This window comes from Xiphophorus couchianus, chromosome 17, assembly GCF_001444195.1.
Source record: "Xiphophorus couchianus chromosome 17, X_couchianus-1.0, whole genome shotgun sequence".
Lineage (NCBI taxonomy): Eukaryota > Metazoa > Chordata > Actinopteri > Cyprinodontiformes > Poeciliidae > Xiphophorus > Xiphophorus couchianus.
Window position 1 is genome coordinate 16,455,979 of NC_040244.1, and position 27,281 is coordinate 16,483,259.

Here is a 27,281-nt window from a genome sequence, read left to right on the forward strand (position 1 = left end):
CATCTTTTCAGTACCTTGAGTATCTCCTGGTGGTTCTCAGATGCATAAAGTCTACCATCTCGCACTATGTCTTCTATCAGCTGCTGGTAGTCCTCTGGAACATGAAAGAATCAAAGGGAAACAGGTCAAATAGAGACTTTACCTGTTGAGTTGAGGTAGAAAGAAAACCAAATAATCTTTCACTGGGTTGTTAAAGCCAATGATGCTAAAGCGGCTACAAACTCACCGTCATAGGTGACATATGGAACTTGGAAGCCTTTGCCACTGTTCCCCTCGTTTGACTTAAACTGGATCCAAAGTCTGCGAGAGCGAGAGGTAAAGGCTATGGGTCGCTCATACGTCTGACACGTCTCGTAGGTTGTGATGGAAGTGGGCACCGCTAGAGAAAGAGCACAGAAACATTAAAGTCTGTGGGCTTTTGTTACAGTAGCATCTTTAACAAAACACCGCGTGCTGGGATATAGATTCTTTTTCCCAGTATCTGTGTTTTCTGAAAAGGGCCAAGAGGGTATCTGTAGTCGAAGTGCCTCTTAGATGCCAACCAAGGCGGCTACAACTCAGGGTTGCTTGGCATAAGTCCACACTGTGTAACTTCAAAAATCCTTCAGGACTTCAACGTGACCCAGACCATATGATCTGTTTTCACAACAGAATCGTATCAAAAAGGTCCAACAGACGGACAGTAGATGGACATCGGCTAGCCTATAGAGTAAAGGGATAAGTTAAAACATGCATGCGTTGTTGAACACAGCTATCCTCAACCCAAAAACCACTTATCAGAAAATAAATGCAGTTTTTTTTGTTTGGTCCTTGTGAGATAAGATATCTAGATAGGAAAATAGTTGAGACTTTTAGTTTGCAGGAAATTGATTTATGTGATTCATTTGAGTTTGATGTGGTCCCAGTTGAGTCCACATATCCAGTTTATGTCCACTGGATTCATATGATCTGGGTTAGGGAACTTGGACTTGTGATTCCTAATTCAGTATGACACCAGGTGTATCAGTATCTTATGAGTGTTATTTTTACATGCTATTGGGGTAATCACACGCTGGACACTGAAAAGAGCGAGAAGATGTTGAAGAAAAGGAGACAGCTGGGGAAGCGCTCACAGCTAGGCAGAAGAGCTGAGCTACTTTCTGTCACTACTTGGTGTTAGTCATAGGTTGCCTTCAGTTGTTAGAAGGCTAAATCTGCAAGAGGTGTGTTGATTTCACCACAGACCACTAATTTAAACTCACAACCAGCGATTTTTGCATGATTCTTTCATGACGAAACATTGTCAAAGATGGCCAGTAATCACACAGAGTGAACTCAACTCTTTGTAAGTGTGTTTTGGCTTTTCAGTTGGAGGATGGACTGTGCCACCAGGTGGTAATGTCCAGCACACACAAAAACACAGCAACACTGGGATAGATTGAAACATTGGACAGGTTGTGCCGGAGTGTGCCAAGACAGAATGGATCACTGAACTTTAGCCAAGGAAAGTCACGGTGATGCAAGTAAGTCGGACATAATTGATGAGGCATCCCATGCTACATGAGGCGCCATGCCTCATTTGGTTCTGCAATGCTGGTTTGATTTTTGAATGCTTGCATGTGTGCAGGACATCGCCTTCTGATGAAACTGTTTTGTGGAAGAGGCTCGAGCATAAGAATGAATTGTTTGACCTGAGTTTGTAAAGATGTGAGTCAACTTTTTATTGCATTCTTTAACTGTTTCTCTATTTACCACTCTTTCTCATGACCAGCACATCTCCACACTCATCTTCAATGGGAAGGAAGATCTCTGGCACCACAATGAGGATTCGTCTTTTGTGCGGTGGGATTATGGTCCAGACACAGTCCACATTTGATGGGTAATCTCCAGGGTAGTTGGGAGACTCGATGTAGCCGGTATAATCTCCCAGTTCCCCTCCGCACATCTGGTCTGAGGGGAGATTTAATCAAAGCAACTTTGAAGTAATACTTATTCTAGTACTGTGATGTATAGAACAAAAACATCTAGACTCCCAAGAACAATATTTAAAACATAAGTCTTAGACAAAACATAACATTACTTTTGCAGTGAGACACATTGGTGGCACCGTCAAAGTCGGTGGTGGTGTTCCCAGGACAGTTGATGCAGTAGTTCTGGCCAAACTCAGACTGGTATGTCCCCGCTGGGCAGCGGATGCAACGGTGGGTACTGGAGTTGTAATAGTGTCCAGGAGCGCAGTGCACTGAAAAAGCAATGACAGACAGATCATGGATTATGATACAGTAAATACATAAGCATCAAACCATACAGGTCAGAAAAACATTCTGATCACATGCCAAAGCAATCCTGACCCTGAAAGTGTACTGTACATTCTCACAGCAAAATGTTATCTGTTGATGCTTTTAGTCAGGTTTGTGCAACCAGGAATCGGACTCAGCCCCTCTTTCGTCAACAGTTACCTTCTAGAACAGTTGCTGACAATTAACCGTGTGCGTCATCACCTCATAGTTTCCCCGATTCCCTGGAACTCAATGAACCCAACATCAAAGACTGGACCTCAGTGCGTGTCCAGCTTGTGCTGAAGCAGAAAGGTATACCACTGAGCAACAAATCAACCTTGCACCCCATCAAATACATAAACAAACTCCTACCTTCCTGTTGTTCCATGACATATTCTCCAGGTCATGTCCTTCATCATACTCTTCATGCTCATATTTTCACTCAGAACCAACTTTATCCCCACATTCTGCACAAAGCCTACACCCTTTCTGGTTAGACTTTTTCTTTTTTTCTTAATCTAAAGCAAAGCTGCCAACCTTCTTAAGTTCCACTTCCTTCAACAATCTCTCCATCACCATGTCTCAGAGTTGGAAATTTGTTATTCAATTCAAAAATACATCATATATCCCAGCCAGGGCTGCCCTTTGTCACCGATTCTGTTCATCACTTTCATGGACAGAATTTCTAGGCGCAGCCAAGGTGTTGAGGGGATCCGATTTGGCGGCCTTAGGATCTCATCTCTGCTTTTCGCAGACGATGTGGTCCTTTTGGCTTCATCAGATCGTGATCTGCAGCTCTCGCTGGATCGGTTCGCAGCCGAGTGTGAAGCGGCCGGGATGGGGATCAGTGCCTCCAAATCCGAGGCCATGGTCTTGAGCCGGAAAAGGGTAGAGTGCCTTCTCCGGGTCAGGGGGGGTGTCCTGCCCCAAGTGGAGGAGTTTAAGTATCTCGGGATCTTGTTCACGAATGGGGGAAGAAGGGAGCGGGAGATCGACAGGCGGATTGGCGCAGCGTCTGCTGTCAAGCGGGCGCTGTACCGGTCCGTCGTGGTGAAGAGAGAGCTGAGCCAAAAAGCGAAGCTCTCGATTTACCGGTCGATCTACGTTCCCACCCTCATCTATGGTCATGAGCTTTGGGTCATGACCGAAAGAACGAGATCGCGGATACAAGCGGCCGAAATGGGTTTTCTCCGTAGGGTGGCTGGGCTCTCCCTTAGAGATAGGGTGAGAAGCTCAGTCATCCGGGAGGGACTCAGAGTAGAGCCGCTGCTCCTTCACATCGAGAGGAGCCAGTTGAGGTGGCTTGGGCATCTGGTCAGGATGCCTCCTGGACGCCTCCCTGGTGAGGTGTTCCGGGCACGTCCCACCGGGAGGAGGCCCCGGGGAAGACCCAGGACACGCTGGAGGGACTATGTCTCTCGGCTGGCCTGGGAACGCCTCGGGATTCCCCCGGAGGAGCTGGAAGAAGTGGCTGGGGAGAGGGAAGTCTGGGCCTCCCTTCTGAAGCTGCTACCCCCGCGACCCGACCTCGGATAAGCGCAAGAAGATGGATGGATGGATGGATGGATCATATATCCCAAAGGGATATGAAATGCAGTCGAAACCCATATCAGTCATGTATTTTCAAAGAGGCATTATAGTTAGGAGACTGTCATACAGCTATGATTTTCTATTAAGTATTTAAAATATATATTTTCTTCATTTCTACAAAAAGATTATTTCAAGTCTTTTTAATTTATTTTACTCTAATTTGTGTATGCTTCCCCCACCATGTTTCTTGGAGTGGTTTCTAATCCCTTCTGTGTTGCTTTTTTGTGACAAATACATTTTGGAAATGGAACAAAAGGTTCAACCCTGATTTCTTTAGAACATCATATATTCTATCGTCAGGTTTTATTCAGGTATTTATTGCAGAAAAACAGGATTGTGGTTTCAACCTTACTAATTAGGCCAGACGTGGCGTCTACAGGAGATTGTTGTCACATGCTTTTCTATTTTCGCTGGAACTCATTTGTTTGTTTTTATGTTTTAATTGCACATGATAAAAGATGGAAGATGCTTTGAAATTATTCTATGTGGTTTAATTTTCCACATGCTAATGACTGGACAGAGGAGAACGTGTTTACTGTTCACACTGTCTGCAAACATCCACCAGGGAGGAAACATGCAGTTTTCTATCAAATCTCTGGTTTGTAAAGAAATAGACACAAAACAAAGCCTGACCTTTGGCCTCACAGTCCCTGAAGGTGACAGAAGCTTCATATTTGGTCATGAGGCCTCCTCCACAAGGAAAGCACAGAACTCGGCCTGGTTCTGGCTGGTAGGAGCCCAGAGGACAGAGCTGGCAGGGCCGGAAGCCGTCAGTGGAAAACTGTCCTGCGGGACACTGACCTGTCAGGCAGACAAAACAAAACAAAGCCCTGTTTTACAGTCAGTCTTCCTGATTGGAAGTTGGGTTGATTTTAGGAATTTTTCAAACCACCGGGTGTCACACTTGAGCAGCACCAAGTTAAACAGCTGGAACAGGGGCCGGGAACCCGCGGCTCCGGGGCCACGTGTCACGCTTTAGACTCTGTGGTGTGGCTTTTAGAAACTTTGTAAAAATAACAAAAAAAATGCTACTTTTAGTTGGTTTTCTTAGGCACTTTCATGCAACACATGCATAGCATTTTTAAAATAAAAACTAATATCAATATACCTTATGCTAATTGTGTTAGGAATATTCTTTCTTTAGTCTTTGTTTTTTGTTAATAAGTAGCAATCTATGTTCATTTTATGAGGTCATTCTCTATAAAAACTGAATTTCCCATTGAAGAAAACGTATTAAACCTAAAAACAAAATTGTTGCTTTACTTAATTTACAAATGTAATCAAATTTCCTGTAGATGTAATAGGAAATATCCATAGGAATATTTAGATTTTAAAGAGACATTTTGCTTTGAGGCTCTAAACAAATACTGGAAAAAATGGTTCTTATGGTTGCCGGCAACTGAAGTAGAGCAATACCTGAATGTTAAACATCTAGTCCCTTACAAACAAATCCCATGAAAATCACGTGACTTTCACATGTACCCGATAAAAACCACACATGTGGTTCACACAACTTTTCACATGTGAATGTGAATCACATGCAAAAACACGTGTATGTGTGATTTTGGAACGTTTCGTGGTAAAATCACGTGATACACACATCTTCACATGTGGTACACATGGAAGTCACATGTGATACACAGGTGCATCCCATGTATATCACACGTGCATTACGTTTCATATGTGTATCACATGTGATACACAAAATATGTAAAACCCATGTGGATCACATGGTATACACATTTGCAACAAATGCAACAGGTGTGAAATAGTTGAAAACATATACAATTATAAAATAATGGTATGGATGGACCACCTTTTTTTTACCATGAAAATGTCCAATTTCTTCAGATTATTAACTTTTCACGATGAATATGAGGTCGCATGTCAATCTCATATCATTTTCTAAGACATAACTGCATACTAAAGTAAACTTGTAGCTATGAATCAAGACTTCCAAGACAAGTATATATGTACACAAAACAACAATTTATTTACTTCTGTTTTAAACTGTTGAGAACCAGAAACAACTTTTAACATCTGAGAATGACACCATAGAGATTTGCCCCAAATTAGGCCCAGACAATAAACGTGTGGAAACCAGATGTGTAGAAACGGGTTTAATACCATCAGTGCCAGTCCAGAGAGGGAAAACAAAACCTCAGGTAAAACCTCAGCGACTGGTCCTTCACGTTGTTTCAGGAGAGACTGTAGCATTCGACTGTGAACCCTCTGAGTCTCCTTAATGTCTTCAAGGAGGGTTAGAACACACACACATGTTGGTATTGGTGGCTTGTATAGTGGTCTTCTTATATGTGACAGTAACAACAGGTGAAGGTGCTGATGCTCAGGTGGGGAGTTTTTCTTCTCCAGTATTGAAGGTGATGAGGTCTCTGGCTGTTCTGATGTGTTGCCCCATTCATTCCTCATCTGAGCTTCACTGGACCAGTGGCCTTGAACAAAATGTAAAAATTAATAAAACAAAGCTCCTATGATCTTGACTACATTTTATGTACATTCACCAGAGGTGTGACCAAGTCACTGTGTTGCAAGTCTCAAGTAAGTCTCAAGTCTTTGTCCTCAAGTCCGAGTCAAGTCTCAAGTAAAGACAGGCAAAAGTCGAGTCAAGTCTCAAGTCAGGAACCTTTAATTTCAAGTCATTTCGAGTCGTTTTTATTTTTTTAATTTTTTTATAATATGCAATTATACATAAAATTCAAATAATAGACCATTTGTTCGTTTTAAAATATGTATTTATCTCAAATGATAGAACATGTGTAGCTGAACACAAAGTATAAAAAACATTTTTAAATTGGACCACTTTATTGCCCAGTTCTGTTAAACTTGATATTCAATAAAAAAAGATGAAAATGCTGACATTTCCACAGCACAATACAAAGAACCATAACAGCAGTTTTTTTCCTCTTTTCTCTCACCTGTCAAAACAATATATTGTCAATATAATTTCCCAACGTAGATGTCTTCAAATACACCAACCATCCTTAGATGATACTAGACCCGGCTCATCATCATGATGGGACAGAGAGACTCTGTTCCCTGTGTTCAGGTCCAGAATCTACTTTCTGTTCCGGAGCCCCGCTCACTATCCACCGGCTTCCTGAGCTAACACGGTGCACATTATTTGTGGAGGCATTTGAAGGACCGGATTTATGGTAAATAATCACCAATTTAACCCGGAGTACACATGCTAACACGAAGTTAGCTAAAGTCAACTATCTTACAGCAAAAGAAAAGCGCCACCTACCGATCTTTGTGAAGCTTCAAATGCCGGACAAAGTTGGACGTCGTGGCATCTCCATCCGATATTCTCTTCTTGCATGTTTTACAAGTTGCAGTTCGTTTTTTAGTCGAAAGTTCATAACCTACGTAGCCAAAAGAAATTACTCGCGGAAGCATATTCGAGCGGTTATTTCGTATTTCGTTCCCTGAGCTCTGTAGCTTTGCCGTTTTATTAAACGTCCAAATCCTGTTAATTTGATTGGTTGTGCTGCAGCTACGTACACATACATACATAAGGAGAGAGGAAAACCATAGTGACGGTCTGCGCATATTGATACGGAATGAGTGAAATTAATTAATGACGCCACTTTATAAATAATGTGTTTTAAATTTTAAGACTTTGAGTAAAAAATATCAAGTCTTTTCAAGTAAACAGCTTCAAGTCGAGTCAAGTCCCAAGTCAATGGCATGAAAGTCAAAGTCAAGTCCGAGTCTTTGAGAATTTTTTCAAGTCAAGTCTCAAGTCGTGATTTTAACGACTCGAATCTGACTCGAGTCCAAGTCATGTCACTCGAGTCCCCACCTCTGACACTCACACATCCCCCCCCCCCCCCCCCCCCCCAAAACACACACACACACAGCAGAGTCCTACTTTTACATTAGTATGTAACTGACCAGAATGACATGGGGGGCTCTGATCTGCTAAATAAAGCAGCATAACGTGACGTTGTTTGGTGACTATCCTGTGTCAGGCTAAAAACATTCTGTGGATAAAACTATGATTCTCTTGGCAATTAAAATAAAAATCACGCAGTGTTAAAAACAGTAACAGGTCAATTTATATTTTTCAACTGGAAGAATGTCGTCATTCATAGCGAGCTCACACACCTGCACGTGCTCCAGACATGGAGGGAGGGTGGAGAAAAGGCCGTTTTATTATAACGGTCCTCAACTTTAATTTTGACTGAAAAAACAGCTGCCGTCTGTTGTGCCCCCCATTAAAAAAATAGCCGAGGTGAAGTTTAAGTAGTGAAGAATCGAAACATCAAATCCGCACTGATTTGTTTTGGGAGCTGTAGGACTCGAGATAATGCCGTCAGACTGTAAAATTGGCCAACGTTCAGTTAACGTTTAACTAGCTTAGCATGACTTCAGTACTAAGGAAAAGTTCACCGGTATATCACTATCAGTACACAAACTCTAAAATAATAACATTAAATATTTAAATTATTGTAAATATAACTCCCATATATTCATATTTATGGCATATTTTTGACTTTTTTTAAGGTTTTATTTTAGACTTACTTCAAAAAAGCTGACAATTCAAAGGTAGAAATTATGAAGAAATAAATCAAAACAAACAGAAAAGGCCTTATTTCCGGTGAATTTCCTCCCCGGGCTCCACAGGTGAGTCCTCTTACCTGTCGGCAGCATCCCGGATCCGGACTCGCCTCCAAAATCCAGGCCAGGTGAAGCGGCGTTCCTGGTCACCATGCCGAGTAGACAAAGTGTCCATTTCACCGCCCAGAGAGACATTTCCACCAAACCGGAACCGGTCCTCCAGCTACACTGAGGTCATCATCTCATCCCCGACTGAACTGCAGAACAAGAACTTCTTCTTCTCCTCCTCCTGCTGCTGCTTCATCACATCATCCAGGCGTTAAACCAGACAGATAAGCCCCGCCCACTCCCTGAAGGCGCTGTCCAATCAGAATTTGTATTTACACTGTTTAACGACCAACTTAGCATTAGCTAGCATGTTGTCAGTCAGTGTTTATCACAGCGTAACAAAGTAAGTTATTCTAACTCGCATCTCTCGCTACTGTCTTAATGAGCCGTAAGCATTAAATGCAGGTGAGTCTTTAAATGAGAGAGAAAATGCTCCAAACGTCGGATATTAGCTATTAACTAGCGATATTAAAGCCATTTTGTTCACGGTAACATCATCAGCTCTTAATGAGATATACCGAGTTCCGTTTTCATGAAAAAACTAAATACCGCGCAATTCATATTTAGCTTGCAAAGGACAAATAAAATCATTTCTCCCTATTCTGGTCACAACCAGAGGAAAATGAAGCTGTAGCTTCCTCCATCACGGCATTTGACAAACTAAGTCTTAAGAAAAAAACCCAAAAAACGCAGCGGGTTGAGGCGGTGTGTACGGAGCCCCCTAGGGGACATGGGGATTTTTTTTCCTTTTGCGTTCCCTCGCAAAACTTTTGCGTTCCCTCGCAATACTGTACTGGTCAGTTATGCAGCATAATTGAATACTGCAAGCCTTTCTTACGGTGGGCGCCGTACTTTCTGCTTAAATATAAGGTTATGTGAGGTATTTCCATGAATGTTAGTATCTTTTTGTGAAATATCTGAAGTTTTATATCTTTCTTTAGGATAGAAAGGTGCCACAAACCTACAATATAAACAGAAACTTTCCGTAAGTAGGAAAGAAATAAAAATACATTATAATTTGGACTATTTCTGAGTTATTATCGCAGGTAATAAGTCATCTGACAGTTTTGATTGTGTCTCTGTTGTGTTCGTAGTCTGAATGGTTTAAAGAGCTGCTTTCAGTGCCGCTCCATCTTAGCCTTAACAGACATAAACATGCAGGAAAAAATAAATCGATTTTCAAACTGTTTTTTGCACCAAACAGTTAATAATAATAAACAAGTTTTCACTGAGGCTCTGTAAGAGCCATATGAATGAAATAAGTAATTATTGATATGACAGGAGCAGGCGACTTTGACACTTAGGTGTGTCGACTTGGGAGTGACGTCACCAGGTATGAATGGAAGGATACTGGCTTTGTGTGTATTAGGAAGCAGTGAGCGGGGCGGTGAGTCTTTGCAAAGTTTGGAGCATGATCATCAAAATGGAATAAATCGATAATTGTGACAGAACAAAGAAGAGGTTTGGAGTTGATTGATACACGGACAGATGAGATTCCCCGAGTTAACCCAGTGAAGCCCTTTACCATCATTAGTTTGTTGTGTTTTTAATAATAAAAACTTGTTAATATAAACTGTTTGGTGCAAAACACTGATTGAAAATCGATTTTTTTTACTGCATGTTTATGTCTGTTAAGGCTAAGATGGAACTGAAAGCAGCTCTTTAAACCATTCAGACTACGAACACAACAGAGACACAATCAAAACTGTCAGATGACTTATTACCCACGATAATAACTCAGATATATTCAAAATTATAATGTAATTTTATTTCTTTCCTACTTACGGAAAGTTTCTGTTTATATTGTATGTTTGTGGCACCTTTCTATCCTAAAGAAAGATATAAAACTTCAGATATTTCACAAAAAGATACTAACATTCATGGAAATACCTCACATAACCTTATATTAAAGCAGAAAGTACGGCGCCCACCGTAAGAAAGGCTTACAGTATTCAATTATGCTGCATAACTGACCAGTACAGTATTGCGAGGGAACGCAAAAGTTTTGCGAGGGAACGCAAAAGAAAAAAAAATTCCCATGTCCCCTAGGGGGCTCCGTAGGTGTGAGCTTCACACACGATGTGCTAAAAATAAAATCTGACGGCTGCAGATGCCACAAAGCTGCGGGAGTTGAGCCGGGCGAAGAGAGGCGATCTGCAGTGGCTGCTGCTTGTAAATTATTTAATTATCCCAACTGTACATAATTTAAATAGTTAAATAGATAGTCTGACATGCGCAGTAAAGTGACTGCTGATGCAACGTGACTTCGTACATGACGACATAAGGCTGCTGTGCGGTCAGGTTTGATGCCTATGACGTGTGGGCAGACGTCATAAGTCAGGGTCTTTATTTGCTTGTTCTTTTTCCCTAAATGTCACTTCGCACTCATTCCTTGCCGAGCCTGTTCTCGCTATTGTAGAAGAAAACCAGAGTCTTTTATCTTCAAACCTGAGAAATAATCATGCCAAGTAGACAGAGTTCGCCAACTGTAGAGACCCAGACCGTCACCGTGGAAGCCCTGATGGCTGCGGTCGACCTATTTTTCAGAAACATCACCCCGAAGGAGTGGTTGGAACTGGCAAATGGAAACCCAGAACCCAGCACCACCTGTGCTCTGCAGGAGACTTTTGGAGACATCTTGGAGCTGTTTACATGTAACGTTCTGCATAGTCTCCACAAGGAAAGTTGCACTATCAAGGACTTGAAGGCGGCCGTGGGCAACAAAGTTCCCGAAATCTTTGCTAAAGTCCTGGAGATCGACAAAGACATCATTACCAAGCACACACAGAATTTAAACAGGCTGATTGTACAATATCTGTTGGCTAGAGTCAATCACAGCTTGGACTCAGGTGCTCCTACAAGAGATCAGGTTGAGCAAGCACCTTGTATGTCAATAATCAGACATATGCTTGATGAAACCAGCTTGATCATGCAGGACCTTTTGGATAGATTGCCCGCATCTGTTGAGGAATTCAAGAAACCAGCCGATGGTAAAACCTGTGAGTTGAAATCTAAGATTAAAGGTCTGATGGGGAAGATCAAGAGATTTTTCAGAAATTTCACTGGTAAACATTCATCGAAGGTGGCTCCAATGATCATCCAAGAACAACCAGAAACCTCTCTGACTGAAAACAAGTCAACGCTGAACATCCAGGTGGAAGATGTAGACAACCTTTCGGACATTAAAGGATGTGTTGCAGAGGCTCAGCCGGACAAAGACAACAAGAAAACTACAGCCATGGCTGGGTTAGAGTCCATCAGTGAACCAGAGGAAGACCAGTGTGAAGAGGTAGAGAAGAGAAAAACGGCTGTGAGAAGCCTGGTCAGAGATGTGATCCAGAGGATTATTGACAAGTCAGGACAGAGATACTACCCTCTAGAGGATTATAATGCCATCTGTGATCAACTCTTTGAAAAGCTCTGGTCTGAAACCAAACCTAGAGTCCTCAACATGAGCCCGGACAAGATTACTTGCCAGGGAAAGGCCATCTTCAAGGACCTGCTGAAAGAGTGCAACAAGGCAGAGAACATCCTCCTTCTCCTGGAGGCAGGGACACCGATAATAGAGAGAAATGTCCTGACAACTATGGAAAACCGACTTCAGCCTCGGTGGAAGACATTCAGCTCAATTAAAAAGGCTTTCAGGGAAGCGGTAGAAAACCTCCGAGAAAACCAACACAGGCTTTACTTGTGGCTGTTATAATTATGACAGCCACATGTAAAGCCAGAAACTGAGGAAAAATTTGTATAGTTAGTTCATTTTAGATTTCCCATTGATTTTTCTCTTTAAACTCTGCCCGTGTCCATTATGATGCTTTTATATTGGAGCCTAGAGCTCCCCCTTTTGATTGACACCACATTCGACCAATAATGTTTTGAAATGGTTTTTCCTGAGCCAATAATATCCAAAGAGCAACTTGAGCTCATTTTGACATGCCTGTATTCTTTCTGGAATATTTCTGACGGGTCAACTCAGAGTCAGGCTCTGTGCGCCCTCATGCGTAACGGTGTTTACAGGACTTTTTCTCACCAACGGAGAGCCATGGAGAGGCACGTGGTCAGAACGTGTCAAAACTGGACGTATTTCTTCAATAGAACTTCAACACAACTCACTGGAATGGATAATTATGGCCGTAAGAGGAAGCAGTCATCTGCTGCTACAGCCAGAGTGAGGTGGGTAGAGCGTAAGAGTGCGCATTGGGGGAGGGAGGAGGCGGGGCTAGTGTACAGTGGGGGGCGGGGTGGGGGGGGGTAGCTTGTGGCAAGGGGGGGAAGGGGGTCTGACTGTACACACTAACCGCCTCTCCATCCCTCCATCCCCCACTCTGACGGTGGCAACAACCTGCTAAACTTTCCCGTGTTCTCAAATCCAAAACTTGACATACTGTATATGCTATTTTATTTATAGAATTATAAGTAATTTCCACTATCAGTAATGTTTGGCCCAACAAACATTACTTGTTCATTTTTAGTTGTCATTTTAAACTTGTTTAGTAGTTAAGTCATTTTATATTTGCTCATGTTTAGTAGTTAGGTCATTTTATAATTGTTTAGTAGTTAGGTCATTTTATACTTGTTCATGTTTAGTAGTTAGGTCATTTTATAATTGTTTAGTAGTTAGGTCATTTTATACTTGTTTATGTTTAGTAGTTGTTCATGTTTAGTAGTTAGGTCATTTTATACTTGTTCATGTTTAGTAGTTAGGTCATTTTATAATTGTTTAGTAGTTAGGTCATTTTAAACTTGTTCATGTTTAGTAGTTGTTCATGTTTAGTAGTTAGGTCATTTTAAACTTGCTCATGTTTAGTAGTTAGGTCATTTTATAATTGTTTAGTAGTTAGGTCATTTTATAATTGTTTAGTAGTTAGGTCATTTTAAACTTGCTCATGTTTAGTAGTTAGGTCATTTTAAACTTGCTCATGTTTAGTAGTTAGGTCATTTTATAATTGTTTAGTAGTTAGGTCATTTTAAACTTGTTCATGTTTAGTAGTTAGGTCATTTTAAACTTGCTCATGTTTAGTAGTTAGGTCATTTTAAACTTGCTCATGTTTAGTAGTTAGGTCATTTTATAATTGTTTAGTAGTTAGGTCATTTTAAACTTGTTCATGTTTAGTAGTTAGGTCATTTTAAACTTGCTCATGTTTAGTAGTTAGGTCATTTTATAATTGTTTAGTAGTTAGGTCATTTTAAACTTGTTCATGTTTAGTAGTTAGGTCATTTTAAACTTGCTCATGTTTAGTAGTTAGGTCATTTTAAACTTGCTCATGTTTAGTAGTTAGGTCATTTTATAATTGTTTAGTAGTTAGGTCATTTTAAACTTGCTCATGTTTAGTAGTTAGGTCATTTTAAACTTGCTCATGTTTAGTAGTTAGGTCATTTTATAATTGTTTAGTAGTTAGGTCATTTTAAACTTGTTCATGTTTAGTAGTTGTTCATGTTTAGTAGTGTTAAGGAAATATGGCTATTTTTGATTGTTTAATATAGTTAAGCTAATGCCATGTGCGTTTAAGTAGATCAACATTCCTATTTGGACAAGCTGATGCAAGGTAAAAGATCAGAGATAAACATTCTCCTGGCAAGGCTGTAACTTAGAGCAGCCATAAAACACTATGCTCTTGAAAGGCTTTAAATTAGTAGGCCATAAAGAATATCTTCCCCGGCTCACAGGTCAGAGGTTGGGGGTTTCCCAGGAGCTCAGAGTTGCATCTGGAGTTGATCACAACTTAGGAATTTTGGGAACACTTAAGGTTTAATTTCTGATATACCTTTTTAATATTGGTAGCAATAGTGTGTTAGATTAAAGTATATTACCCAAGCTACAAGTACTAATCTAGTAAATCGAATGTATTTGAAAATGTACTAACTATGACAATATCGGAATCAAAAGAGAATGATTTAAATGTTATGTTTTACAGGTTGAAAAAGACTTCTATCTCATTATTGTTTGTGATAAAGCAAAGGGTCAAATCTTTGGAGAAGCTGACTGCAGAGGAGCAAGATAGGTTTTGTGAAAATAACTTATAACTTTAATAACTAAAATGACTCTTGATATTTGTCATTAAAACTCAGGGGAAGGTCTAAGTTTTTTTTTCCAAGGTAGCTCTTGGTTGGTCAAAACAGAGGTACGCCCTATTTGCATATATTAACAAAGAGAAACGCCTTCACTAGAAAAAGGGAATGCGCAACAATAAGGATTCAGATAGCTGCCCTGTTCTGCTTTTAAGCAACAGCTGTCTCCAAAGGATCCTTTGTTCTTTTAATTCTTTTGTCTCAGGTAAAGAATGTACTTCTTTGTACTCTGAAGTTTTCTTGTTAAATTCATACGGTGTTTTCTATTGAATTAAACTCTGTATCTCTGTGACGTCATTGAGCCTCGCCGTCTGTTTTTCCAGCCGTGACGGCATCCGCTCGGGACCCGGCTAACAGGAGGAAAAGAGAGCCATGCTGTTTCCAAAATTTAAGCTAACCTAATAAATTTCCTTCTTTAATAGTAGTTAGGTCATTTTATACTTGTTTATGTTTAGTAGTTGTTCATGTTTAGTAGTTAGGTCATTTTATACTTGTTTATGTTTAGTAGTTAGGTCATTTTATAATTGTTTAGTAGTTAGGTCATTTTAAACTTGTTCATGTTTAGTAGTTGTTCATGTTTAGTAGTTAGGTCATTTTATACTTGTTTATGTTTAGTAGTTAGGTCATTTTATAATTGTTTAGTAGTTAGGTCATTTTAAACTTGTTCATGTTTAGTAGTTGTTCATGTTTAGTAGTTAGGTCATTTTATACTTGTTTATGTTTAGTAGTTAGGTCATTTTATACTTGTTTATGTTTAGTAGTTAGGTCATTTTATATTTGTTTATGTTTAGTAGTTAGGTCATTTTATATTTGTTCATGTTTAGTAGTTAGGTCATTTTAAACTTGTTTAGTAGTTAGGTCATTTTAAACCTGTTCATGTTTAGTAGTTCATAATTCATAAAGAACCCACTTTATTCAAATCTAACTTTTAAATAATACACATACATCAATCTGTGTCAAATGGACGTTCCTGACACAATGCTGGTGGTTTCACTTATTGCAATCTTAAAAAATTTCAACCATGACTTTCAAAATATCATTCATAATTTCAGTATATAGAATTGCATTTCCTCCACCTACTTCATAAGTTGTAAGGGTTAATCAGGTCGTCGTATTTACAGATTTAAATCATTCACTAAGTTGTGAAGAACAGAGGCCCAATGAGGAGAGTGTTGGATTCAGGGGATGTGTAGTTACACAGTTCACACTTTTTACAAGCTTTGATGCCGTTTTTGCCTCAGGTGTACATTGTTGGAAAAATGATTATTTTTAGTGCTTAATATAGTTAATCATGCGGCATAGGTAAATGTTATATCCAATACTCTTATTTGAAACAGGTTTTCTGTGAGCAATCGGGATGGGATCGAAGGAGCACTTAGTCAGACAGGCAGGCGCTTTCGCTATCTGCTTAAGATCACACAAAAGCCATAAAATTAGCATTCCCATGGAAACAGCGCTGGAGTGTGGGGGAAGAGACTTCAGTATGAGGGGCCGTTTAGGACAAAATTTACGTTTTGTCTCTCACACACTACCAAAAGGTCTCGCATACTCCAAAAAAATAGCCACGCACACTCCAAAAAATTACGTTTTGTCTCTCACACACTACCAAAAATTCTCGCATACTCCAAAAAAATAGCCACGCACACTCCAAAAAATTACGTTTTGTCTCTCACACACTACCAAAAATTCTCGCATACTCCAAAAAAATAGCCACGCACACTCCAAAAAATTACGTTTTGTCTCTCACACACTACCAAAAGGTCTCGCATACTCCAAAAAAATAGCCACGCACACTCCAAAAAATTACGTTTTGTCTCTCACACACTACCAAAACGTCTCGCATACTCCAAAAAAATAGCCACGCACACTCCAAAAAATTACGTTTTGTCTCTCACACACTACCAAAAACTCTTGCATACTCCAAAAAAATAGCCACGCACACTCCAAAAAATTACGTTTTGTCTCTCACACACTACCAAAAATTCTCGCATACTCCAAAAAAATAGCCACGCACACTCCAAAAAATTACGTTTTGTCTCTCACACACTACCAAAAACTCTCGCATACTCAAAAAAATTACATTTTGTCTCTCACACACTACCAAAAACTCACGCATACTCAAAAAAAATAGCCACGCACACTCAAAAATTACTCACGCAGATTCAAAAAATACTCAAATTGCGTATACACACACTACTAAAATGTCACACACACATTCACAAACGTTAACTTTCTCGCTCACATACACTACTACCAGCTCGCGCACATACACTACTACCAGCTCGCGCACATACACACAAACGTTAACTTTCTCGCTCACATACACTGCTAACAGCTCGCACACACACAGACGTTTATCTCTCACATACACAAGACTAAAGTTGAACACACACACAGTACTAAGACTCGTTTTATGTATGTGTGAGAGCGAGACTTTTTATGAATGTGTGAGAGCGAGACTCTTTTTGAATGTGTGAGAGCGAGACTCTTTTTGAATGTGTGAGAGTTGTCACGGAAGAGGCGGGGCATAATTTTTGGATCAAACTGCGCATGCGTAGATCCTAAACTATAAGTTTCGATTGTTGACTCACTGTATGTTCTATTACTTAGTATATTTGTGCTTTTAAATATATATAGAACGTTTAACTTTCTTGTAGATTAAATGTGCTATAGAAATAAATGAATCTGATTGATTGATTAAAAATAGCAAAATTGCTGTAGTACAATCTGTCCACTGGGTGGCTAACTCTAATTCGAAACGAGAGAGAATTGGTCAGGCAGCTGCCATTTTAAACAATTAGAGTTAGCCATGTTCGGTATAGCAAACTCTTTCTTCTTCGGCACTAGTTGGCGCCGGTTAATAATTCCTGTAATACTGGCACCCAGTGGACAGATTGTACTACAGCAATTTTGCTATTTTTAATCAATCAATCAGATTCATTTATTTCTATAGCACATTTAATCTACAAGAAAGTTAAACGTTCTATATATATTTAAAAGCACAAATATACTAAGTAATAGAACTTACAGTGAGTCAACAATCGAAACTTATAGTTTAGGATCTACGCATGCGCAGTTTGATCCAAAAATTATGCCCCGCCTCTTCCGTGACAACTCACACATTCAAAAAGAGTCTCGCTCTCACACATTCATAAAGAGTCTCGCTCTCACACATTCATAAAAAGTCTCGCTCTCACACATACATAAAACGAGTCTTAGTACTGTGTGTGTGTTCAACTTTAGTCTTGTGTATGTGAGAGATAAACGTCTGTGTGTGTGCGAGCTGTTAGCAGTGTATGTGAGCGAGAAAGTTAACGTTTGTGTGTATGTGCGCGAGCTGGTAGTAGTGTATGTGAGCGAGAAAGTTAACGTTTGTGAATGTGTGTGTGACATTTTAGTAGTGTGTGTATACGCAATTTGAGTATTTTTTGAATGTGCGTGAGTAATTTTTGAGTGTGCGTGGCTATTTTTTTTGAGTATGCGTGAGTTTTTGGTAGTGTGTGAGAGACAAAATGTAATTTTTTTGAGTATGCGAGAGTTTTTGGTAGTGTGTGAGAGACAAAACGTAATTTTTTGGAGTGTGCGTGGCTATTTTTTTGGAGTATGCGAGAGTTTTTGGTAGTGTGTGAGAGACAAAACGTAATTTTTTGGAGTGTGCGTGGCTATTTTTTTGGAGTATGCGAGACTTTTTGGTAGTGTGTGAGAGACAAAACGTAATTTTTTGGAGTGTGCGTGGCTATTTTTTTGGAGTATGCGAGAGTTTTTGGTAGTGTGTGAGAGACAAAACGTAATTTTTTGGAGTGTGCGTGGCTATTTTTTTGGAGTATGCGAGAGTTTTTGGTAGTGTGTGAGAGACAAAACGTAATTTTTTTGAGTATGCGAGAGTTTTTGGTAGTGTGTGAGAGACAAAACGTAATTTTTTGGAGTGTGCGTGGCTATTTTTTTGGAGTATGCGAGAGTTTTTGGTAGTGTGTGAGAGACAAAACGTAATTTTTTGGAGTGTGCGTGGCTATTTTTTTGGAGTATGCGAGACTTTTTGGTAGTGTGTGAGAGACAAAACGTAATTTTTTGGAGTGTGCGTGGCTATTTTTTTGGAGTATGCGAGAGTTTTTGGTAGTGTGTGAGAGACAAAACGTAATTTTTTGGAGTGTGCGTGGCTATTTTTTTGGAGTATGCGAGAGTTTTTGGTAGTGTGTGAGAGACAAAACGTAATTTTTTGGAGTGTGCGTGGCTATTTTTTTGGAGTATGCGAGAATTTTTGGTAGTGTGTGAGAGACAAAACGTAATTTTTTGGAGTGTGCGTGGCTATTTTTTTGGAGTATGCGAGAGTTTTTGGTAGTGTGTGAGAGACAAAACGTAATTTTTTGGAGTGTGCGTGGCTATTTTTTTGGAGTATGCGAGAGTTTTTGGTAGTGTGTGAGAGACAAAACGTAATTTTTTGGAGTGTGCGTGGCTATTTTTTTGGAGTATGCGAGAATTTTTGGTAGTGTGTGAGAGACAAAACGTAATTTTTTGGAGTGTGCGTGGCTATTTTTTTGGAGTATGCGAGAGTTTTTGGTAGTGTGTGAGAGACAAAACGTAATTTTTTGGAGTGTGCGTGGCTATTTTTTTGGAGTATGCGAGACTTTTTGGTAGTGTGTGAGAGACAAAACGTAAATTTTGTCCTAAACGGCCCCTCATACTTCAGAGTTTATCTGCAAAATCTCATTTCAGGACCCCCTACGCCCGAGATCGGCCGTACTTGGCACGGCCCAACGATAAGCAGTCCGCCCTTTTGTCTCGACAGAAACCAGATGGCCATTCGAGCTTTGCCGTAAATCAGGGCGGTTCTTAGTTTTCTCTGAGCGCCCAGGGAGTTTCTAGTTGGTCAAGAGCAGAACGCCTTAATGGAATATATTAAATAAAAGGAAACACCCACTCAGTATAAAATTTCGTGTCAGCGCTAAAAATACAGAGAGCTTACATTTTTTCAGCAACTCTCTCCAAAGACGCGTCTTTGCCATTTTTTGTCTGTCTTTGTGTTCGTTCTGTTGATCTGTTTTCTCTGTCTATGTCTGTATGGGGAAATCAATGCATATCTCTGTACCTCTGCAGCTTTGTTAACTGATTCATGCGTTGCTTTGTATGGATTAAACTCTGTGATCTGTGACGTCAACACGCTTTGTTGTGGTTTCACTTTCTAGCTGCTGCACCGCCTGCTGAGAGGACCCTGGAAAATTAAGGAAGAAGGAGCCAAACGTTTTGTTCAAAGTTAATTAATAATTATTCTTCCTTTAATAACATCTATTAATACAAATTTAATTTACAACTCTTCACACACAGACGTAAAATCCACTCGCAGTCACATGAAAGCCTGAACCCAGGGACTGCAGCGGGTAAAGCTACGGGCAGATGAAGTGTCGTCTTGTTGCATAGCCCTACTTTTTAATATATATATATGTATATTTTTCAGAAAACAGTAATCTGCAACAACACAACTTTTTATTGAACCTGTGAGTTTACATTTAAGTCAGTTTTCCAACAAACCGTCACACAGTAGTCCTTTAGAAATCAAAACGAGGAGGAGGAAAGCCCAGAAAATCTGAGTTTTTATTGCAGAGAAGATAAATATAACACATGCTGGAGGAGGCACGTGGTTCTGAAATATTTTCTTTTTTAAATAGATTTTTAAAAATTTTACTTTTTCTCAATTGAGAGACTGATTTCTGTGGCTGACTGGCAGTATATATGTGAGATAATAAAGGCAAATACTTAGCACAAACCCTTCAGTACAAACACTACCCTTATTATGCACTACATTACTTACTCTGAATTAATTGTACTACCGTAATTTGAATAAACCCACCCGAAGAATTGTACAAAAAACGTATATTTCTGCATTTAAATCAGGATGTTCATGTATATTTTTCTTCCCAGTCACGGTCATTCTGCGCTCTCGGTTTAAGTCCATCTGAACCGAAGCAAAGCTGAAACTTTAACAACTTTGTGGTAAACAAGGCAGTTGGTATTTGACCACTTAATGCCACAAAAAGAGTTCCTCTGGTTCTGTGTGCACCAAAACCTTTTTACATCCTGTACAGATTATAAAAATGTGACAGTGAAAAAGCGGCAGAAAATGTGGAATCTCAGCCAGTGGCGATTCTAGCCCTGTTTTAGGGGTGCTTTAGAACCCCGAAAACTGTACCTCAACAGGATTACCACAAAATACCGTTGAATGTCAGGTCTGGTATTGAACCATACATAATTGTCCGATAGACACACCTGTCACACACATATCAACACCAAATGTAACAATAATGACCAAAATAAAACACAGGGAATATTAAGATCAGCTAAATTGTTGTGGCGGGAGCTAAACAGGACCCCCAGAACTACGGACCGACGCTGCTGTCAAGGTTGCCTAGAGAAGGATACTACGCAGCCATGGTGAACTGCTATCCCGTATCTTTTAAAATGGACCGTATCACAGGGGCCGCTTTTCATTGGCTGATGTCCATTCTACGTAGTAGTGCGGCTACACGGGCGTGGCCGTCTCACAAACACACGCTTCCCGTTAGCTAAGTACAGCATAATGGCAGAACTGATACAACTTCTACACCTTGAAGCCTGTCTGCTACACAGTCTTATGTTAGCTAAACAGATGTGTACTGTATCTGACATACACTAAAGATTTAATTTAAAACTGTTACTCGTGTTAGCCACTCTAGCACCAAGTACAGCTAGTCAATCAAACATCACTGTGTTCAGGGAAGCGCTGATTAATATTCGAGAAATAAATATCAAGCCTGGAAACTTGATATGTAACTGACTGAATGTTATGGTTTTAACGTAATCTTTGCTCGTCTTGCGGGGCGCAGGCTGTTGCCACGGTAACAGATGTGCTTAAACTACAAAGAGAGAGAAAGAGTAAAAAGGTAGGAGTGGTTTTGAGTTGATCACCTGTTCGGGTTATTTTACCTTTGTTTCCCTTTGCTGTGGCGCATTAAAGCCGCTGTAGTTTCTAAACGTTGGACTAATTACCTCGTTCATTTGTGAGTTTACGTCATTCACAACAAACATCAGTTAGAACAAATATATTTCATAAAGTTTTAACAAACAAATGGCTTCTGCCGTGGTAATTATGTGAAATTAAATTAATTATATCCCAACTTCACAAGATTTGCCTTTACCTTTACAGAGCTCTTTGGTTCCTCCTATCAGTCTGTAGCTTCTGATATTGAGGTCATCAAACCAAAGTTCAGATCTACCATAACTGACTGACACCTGCTGGCCTCAGGTTTGCAACCAGCTTGTGACTGAGAAACCAGTAACCTCCAAGTGACAGAGTCTCACTGAGGAAGAAATTGCATTAGGTTTTCTATCACTTTAATATTTCTGCTATAACTGATGTACACTGCTCAAAAAAATAAAGGGAACACTTAAACAGGTGTTTAACACTTAAAGTGTTCCCTTTATTTTTTTGAGCAGTATATATTCGCATATAAAATAAGTCAATAGAGTTTAATTTATTTTTATGTCTTCGTGTCATGAGGTAGATCTCAGCCGGCTGGTGAGCGAAAAAGTAGATCTTGGTCTCAAAAAGTTGTTTCTATGTTTACATAGAAACAACGCGCTGCCAGGCTTTGTTTGTGAGACTTGCGGTCACGTGGGTCGGTTGTGGGCAGAGCTTGGTAAGGTCCATTACCACCCGATCATACTCCACCGTCCTTAGAAGCAATAACTGGCAAAAATACAGACGTGAGGAGGAAGACACACATTCCAGGCTTGTACAATGTCAGTGAGGATGGATAATGAGTCCATTAATGGACAAAAAAGTGTCCGTTGTGGCGCAGTGTGCTGCTGTATGATAGATAGAATGGATCAGGAGAGGTACACTGCAGATCCGTCAGAACCTAAAGAACCAGACATCAGAGTCTCTTCATCCTTAAATATCTCCTGAGGCTGATATGGTACAGAACATTTTATGATTGATGAATTTTTTTATTGAGCTTTTAATAGACTATAATGACTTTGATTATTTGCTTAGAACGTTGAGTTTGGATGATACTTTATTTAATATGTAATAGCATTAGCCAAAATAATATGGCCAGAACAAAACATGCTAATAGATTAACAGTACATACATATTTCCAACATTAACAAAGTTTGTTAGGACTATCTATGTCTTTTATTCAGAAATGCTTATATATTTTATGAATACATTGGTCAGTGGTCATTTAATGTATTATTTCACTATTATTTTATTAACGTGGTTTACCAGTTTGGATAACATGACTTCCTATCAATGAAGAAAAAACATGCTAACCAAAAATGAACCAGACACAGACCTGCAGCCCAGGGGCGGTTCTAGACTACCAAGTAGGGGACAAAAGAAATTATACTAAATAAATGTCTTTTGTTAATACTCAGTGGTGATTTTTTTTAACCTTCACAATTTTACTTTAACAATGAATTAAAAATTATAGTACTGAACTTTTAGCTGCCGTATTGAGATAGGATTAGGGCTGAAATGATGCCTCAAGTGATTCGAGTACCTCGATTATTAAAATTTCTCGAGGAAAATGTATCTGCCTCGAAGCTTCGTTCAGTTATGTTTTATTATTTAATGCACAGTGTTCTGGCCGGGTCGTTACTTGCGATCCGCAGCGCTCTCCTGCCTGAGTTGTTGACGAAAGCTAAGTGTTAGTAGCATAAGGTCCGATTTCTTGTTTAACCCCTTAACTGGTGGCGAAAAAGGCAGAGTATTCAAACAAACTAGATTTGTCCCATGGATAGGATACCGCTAGTTAAGGGTTTAAAGAAAAAAGGCCAACAGCTGCATAACGTTCAGATAAAAATAATGGTAATGCAATTTCTAAGTATGATTTTCAAATAAAGTTCAGGTTAAGGACTAGTAAGAACTGGTCATTAATCTGACCTTCTACCTTGATAATAAACTAGTTTTAGGTTTATTAATCCTATGAATTTAATAAAATGTTCTTCAAATGAAATGCATAGTTTTGAGTAAATTTTATTTAATTTCTGGGTGAGCAGACCACACTAGGACTGTGCCACTCCACAGTTGCATGTGTCTCATTAATGTTAGCAGATGTTGGGAGGTATGATGTAGTCTGATTATGTTTCATATATATATATATATATATATATATATATAACTCTGGAAAAAATGATCAATCCTCTGATTTTACTCTTTATAGGTACATGCTTAAGTAAAATGAAGATTGTTGAACTACTGACAACATGTATGTGAAATTCCAAGCAAAAACTTAATATTTATTTTCAGAAAATGAGAAAGGATCAAAATAACAAAAAAGATGCAGTGCTTTCAGACCTTGAATAATGCAAAGAAAATAAGTTTATATTCATTTAGAAACAACAAAACTAATGTTTTAAGTCAGGAAGAGTTAATGGGGTTCAGTGCAGTGGGCTTTTAATTTTTTACAGACCTGTATGTAGTTAACAGTTTTAGTTGGACAAAACTATTTCATTTCTTATGTGAATGTATGTAAATAAGCAGTGACGTTTAGAATAATGCGCCAACAAATAACTTGTCTGTGCTTAGCCCTGCTGGGGGCTAAGCACCCCTAAAGGTCAGATCCTAGAATCGCCCCTGGTACACATTACTTTCCAGATTTATATTGCTGTGTAAACATTTTCGATACACCTCAAGATTCAAATCAAGTAAAACATTTCTTACCTTTGTTCGGGAAAACAAATGCCAACTCTTCAAGTCCACTTTATTCATAAACAAAGAAAGAAAGCGCTCAACTATCCGCTTTTTTTTTCTTAATTTTTTTAAACCATCCTCAACTGTCCTGCTGCACGAAATGAAGAATCTTTTAGAGTGGGGGGTTGGACTTGAAAACATCTCGCGAGATTTTCGGAATAACGTGAAATATATATATTTCAGACTTAGCAGAGCTAATGCACATATGTGGACCACATGTGGATTTTTTATGTGGTACATGATTTTCAGATGTGATTTTTACATGTAAAAGTAATGAGACTTTATTAGGTATTCAGTATAATTACCCATTCTTTACATGGAAAAAAATCTGATCATATGTGGGGCACATGTGAGAAATATGGGATCACATGTTCACATGTGATCCCATATTTCTCACATGTTGAATAAACCATGGATCACATGAAGAAAATACTTTATCACATATGGAAAATGGGAACCAAATGTGACCACATGTGAATTTCATGGGATGTTTTGTAAAGGGTTGCCTGATTGTAGTTACTTCTCTTCAGCTCAGTTTGTTTATGTTGTACAAAATAGAAAAATAATCTTCTGGCACATAAAGTGCTTTGTGGAAGTATTCAAACCACTTGAACCTTTTCAGATATTAAAAAGTTATGGGAGACCAAAATTGCAACATTGATTCCATTTTCAGCTGCTGTGGTTCACTTTCACACTGAACTGTGTCAAACAAACCAAACCCTTTGAAAAGCCTGTTCCCCTCCTTGCCTGTGTGTGCACTGCATCAAAAAAACACTGCAGGAAACGACACAAATCTTCAGAAAATGGAAGCAAAAATGGAGTGGCGTCAGATATTAGCAGTTGTATGATTTCTCTTTTTTTTGGTCCTGCTAGTTTCCTTCCTGTTTTCCATAGAAATATGACTGGATCTAATGAAAATGTTGTCGAGACGATGAGGTTACCTCCACACTGAGACACGTTCTTGGCACCGGCGATGCCCTGTCCTTCAGTGCTGGGGCACGGCTCACAGGACAGCTGTCCCTCCATGTCCTGGTACGTTCCAGGAGGACACTGAACACACTGCTCCTGCTCACCGCTGTAAAATGTCCCTGCACCACAACTCACTGTGAATGAAAAGCACACCGGTTTAATTCTCACCAAGGCACAGCACAGTCAAGACATGCTCCACGAAGTCCAGACCCACCACACTTCCCGTCCTGGAAGACCTGACCAGTGCTGCAGGTATCGGCTCCTTCTGGGATCCTGGATGGTTTCTGGGCCACTTCGTACTCAGTTCCAGAAAACTGGATGTAGAATTGCTGCTTGTTAATGGACTTCCTCAGTGTCCTCATGGCGATCTGGAGCTTCTGCCTCATCTTGTCCCGCACGCAATCGATGTTACACGAGTCTGAGGTAAAAACGTTAAACTTAAGCATGTCTTGAGCCTCTGCTGTATGTTTACGGTTTCATTCTGGCAGGTTGTGAGAGAACTAAGAGAGACAACAGCACCTGAGGCTTCCTCCTCCTTCATCTCCATCTCAAACTCTGCTGTGATGAGGGAAACTTCTTTGGACGGAGACTTGCGCCCTCTGCGCCGCTTCTTTGATGAATCACACTTGAGGTTGACGAATGTTACCTGGCAGTCATCGGTGCAGGGAAACTGCCCTGCTGTCAGAGTGAAAACAAATCATGAGGATGAAAGTTGACTCCGATGTGATTTCTGCGTCAGCGCACCTGAATGTGAGCAGAGATGTTCTTTACCTTGGATGTTCTGCCTGGAGGAGTCCTTGTGTTTCTCCTTGCTGCGCGGGCTCAGGTGACACTTGGCATCTTTAATCTTAAACTTGGCCTTCTGCTTGATGGGCGGGGCCAGCGGATCTGTGTTCATCCACATCAAACACGAACACAAAGCCTGCTTAACGTCAGACCTGTGAAGACTTCCTATCAAAGGATTTGTGATCAGCGCAGATACATTTGTGCGCAATCAGAGAACGATCATTATTTCCAATGAGGTTGAGTTTCTTTTCCACTTTTTGTGCAGTGGTTCCTGAATTCACCTTCCTTGGATGTTCTGCCTGATTGGTGGTGTTAAAACATCTGACCCAACTCTGGGTTATGAAGAATGGCTCCTTCATTTGATCTCCAGAAATGAAATTCGATTTAAAATCCATCAACAATGGCACATTTTGTTATTGCCACAAAGCTTTAAAAAGTTTACTGCTAATTATTACCAAGAACTAGGTGTACAGGCTAGGATTTTCTATGCCTTCTGGCAAATTTACAAAGTTCCAAACTATACAGAACAGACTGGAACACAAAGTGCCACTCAACGACCAGAATAACAGTCTACTGGAGAGTGGTGAATTTGATTGCAGCTTCAACATTTGTCGTCTCTAAGCCACGTTCTAGCTGAATTAGCAGTTTGCTTTATCTCCACTTGGAAGATGCAGTTGGGTTTTTGATTGCTTCCATGCTCATACAGTAAAGACAGGCACTGAGCTCATCCAGCAGGATGGATCTCAGCACGCTTTTACAGTTTTGTCACAGGCCAGTCTTATGTTGAAGTATTATTAAAGTTGTATGTTATATAATCTTCACACATTGAAAAAAATAAAGAGTTCAAGTACACTGTTAAAGGGATTTGAGTCAGGGGTTAGAGGCCTATTGTAGTCTAAGGGTGCACCGATAAATTGGCCCTGATTTCCTTTAGTTTGGGACATTAGCGATCAGCCGATACTTAGGTGTGAAACCAATCTTTATCATTAATCTTATCTACCTCTGCAACGGTCTAAAAATGAAACACTGTCCTTTTATTCTCTGGCTGACTCACATTCACGTCTGACACATTCAGACATGCCCACCAGGTCACGTCTGAATGTGTGCGGTTAACAACAGTCACCCCACTGTGGCTAACTCTGCTACATTGTCGCCATATTTAGCGCTTTTTCAGACAAAATATAAAAAGAATC

At 39.8% G+C, this 27,281-nt stretch overlaps 1 protein-coding gene and 1 long non-coding RNA gene across 3 annotated transcripts in view; both read right to left on the bottom strand.

Annotated features, from left to right (window-relative positions):
• scube1 (signal peptide, CUB domain, EGF-like 1) overlaps window positions 1–27,281 on the bottom strand; it is a 118,590-nt gene that overhangs the window by 8,784 nt on the left and 82,525 nt on the right. For both annotated transcript variants that reach the window (XM_028043809.1, XM_028043808.1), the window contains 9 exons: window positions 26,074–26,190; window positions 25,822–25,980; window positions 25,517–25,720; window positions 25,275–25,436; window positions 4,482–4,649; window positions 2,060–2,221; window positions 1,732–1,929; window positions 227–379; window positions 15–94 (listed from right to left, as the gene is read on the bottom strand). In XM_028043809.1, coding sequence (XP_027899610.1) covers window positions 15–94; window positions 227–379; window positions 1,732–1,929; window positions 2,060–2,221; window positions 4,482–4,649; window positions 25,275–25,436; window positions 25,517–25,720; window positions 25,822–25,980; window positions 26,074–26,190 — 1,403 coding nt within the window. The remainder of the gene's footprint in view (window positions 1–14; window positions 95–226; window positions 380–1,731; window positions 1,930–2,059; window positions 2,222–4,481; window positions 4,650–25,274; window positions 25,437–25,516; window positions 25,721–25,821; window positions 25,981–26,073; window positions 26,191–27,281) is intronic.
• LOC114160898 (uncharacterized) lies at window positions 5,819–9,216 on the bottom strand. The gene is made up of 2 exons (XR_003598888.1): window positions 8,510–9,216; window positions 5,819–6,301 (listed from the first exon to the last, which is right to left on the bottom strand). It is a non-coding gene; the product is annotated as an uncharacterized LOC114160898 (long non-coding RNA).